General features: G+C 30.0%; 1 protein-coding gene across 1 annotated transcript in view; it reads right to left on the bottom strand.

The window, feature by feature from the left end:
* LOC103583819 (cytosolic carboxypeptidase 1-like) overlaps positions 1 to 1046 on the bottom strand; it is a gene marked incomplete at its 3' end in the record, with an annotated part of 4162 nt that overhangs the window by 2298 nt on the left and 818 nt on the right. Inside the window, exon 2 of the mRNA XM_008565039.1 lies at positions 388 to 568. Coding sequence (XP_008563261.1) covers positions 388 to 568 — 181 coding nt within the window. The remainder of the gene's footprint in view (positions 1 to 387; positions 569 to 1046) is intronic.

Genomic DNA, 1046 nt, shown 5'->3' with positions numbered 1-1046 from the left:
TGGGAAGAGATCCCAGAAGATTCCAAATCTTAGAAAAATCTAAGCTCACACCCCTAACAAATCAAAAAAGAAAGGAATATAAGAGTGTTAATCTTTCTCATATCCTAACATTGTGATTTTTCTAAAACAATTCAAGCAAGATGAAGACATTCTATAAAATCATATTCTCATAGCTACAGAATTTCTTAAAATATCATATTACTACTAGCATACAAAATATATTTTCATTTAAAAGTTTATTTTAGATAACTTCCCCACCAAAACTTTCTTCGTTCTAGAAAAATCACTAGATTTGTTTTCCAAATTAATCTGGACACTTATTTCAACAAGTTTATACAGGACAACCACAATAATCTATAATATTTCTATAACTATTGCTTAACTTACTTTCCATTGATGACACCATCTGGATTTAGCATAGGGACAATTTTAAAAATATAAGATTCTCGTAAGCTCTGAGCAGTAGGGTTATTACTCATGAGATATTCCAATGTTCCTTTCATAACCCAACTTGAATTAGTTTCTCCAGGATGTACCCGAGCAGATAAGAAAATGTAAGGGCGATTTCCTAAAGTACACATAAAATCTCAAATTAAAATAAATAGCTACTAAAAGTCTATAAGATATTTTACTTTGGGGCTTTAGAAATGTCTCTATTCAATTGTGAATTCTGATATAAATTCATAGTAGAACTCAGTGGGCACCTACTATATACAAGCACCACACTAAGTCCTTCAGAGGAAACAAATATAAATTCAATATAAACCATGTCCAGAAGGAGTTCATAATAAGAACATAAAACAATAATAGTATTTGAGCCACTTCTTACTTATCTCCCAATGATTATTCTAACATGTCAAATTAGTTCTTTAAGGTAATCTTGATTTTATATAACATATAAGTAGCTGGGGAAGTTTAAAACATAACATGATTTTTCAGAAAATCATGGGGAAAGGAAGGAAAATACAATCTTATCCCTGTCTTATAGTCTCTATGATAAGCACAAAGAAAAAAATACAGCTGCTCAGATAGTTACCAAAAAAAAA

Source organism: Galeopterus variegatus, unplaced genomic scaffold (assembly GCF_000696425.1).
Source record: "Galeopterus variegatus unplaced genomic scaffold, G_variegatus-3.0.2 Scaffold28856, whole genome shotgun sequence".
Taxonomy (NCBI): domain Eukaryota; kingdom Metazoa; phylum Chordata; class Mammalia; order Dermoptera; family Cynocephalidae; genus Galeopterus; species Galeopterus variegatus.
The sequence above is the reverse complement of the archived record's forward strand: the minus strand, read 5'-3'. Positions and strand labels throughout refer to the sequence as shown.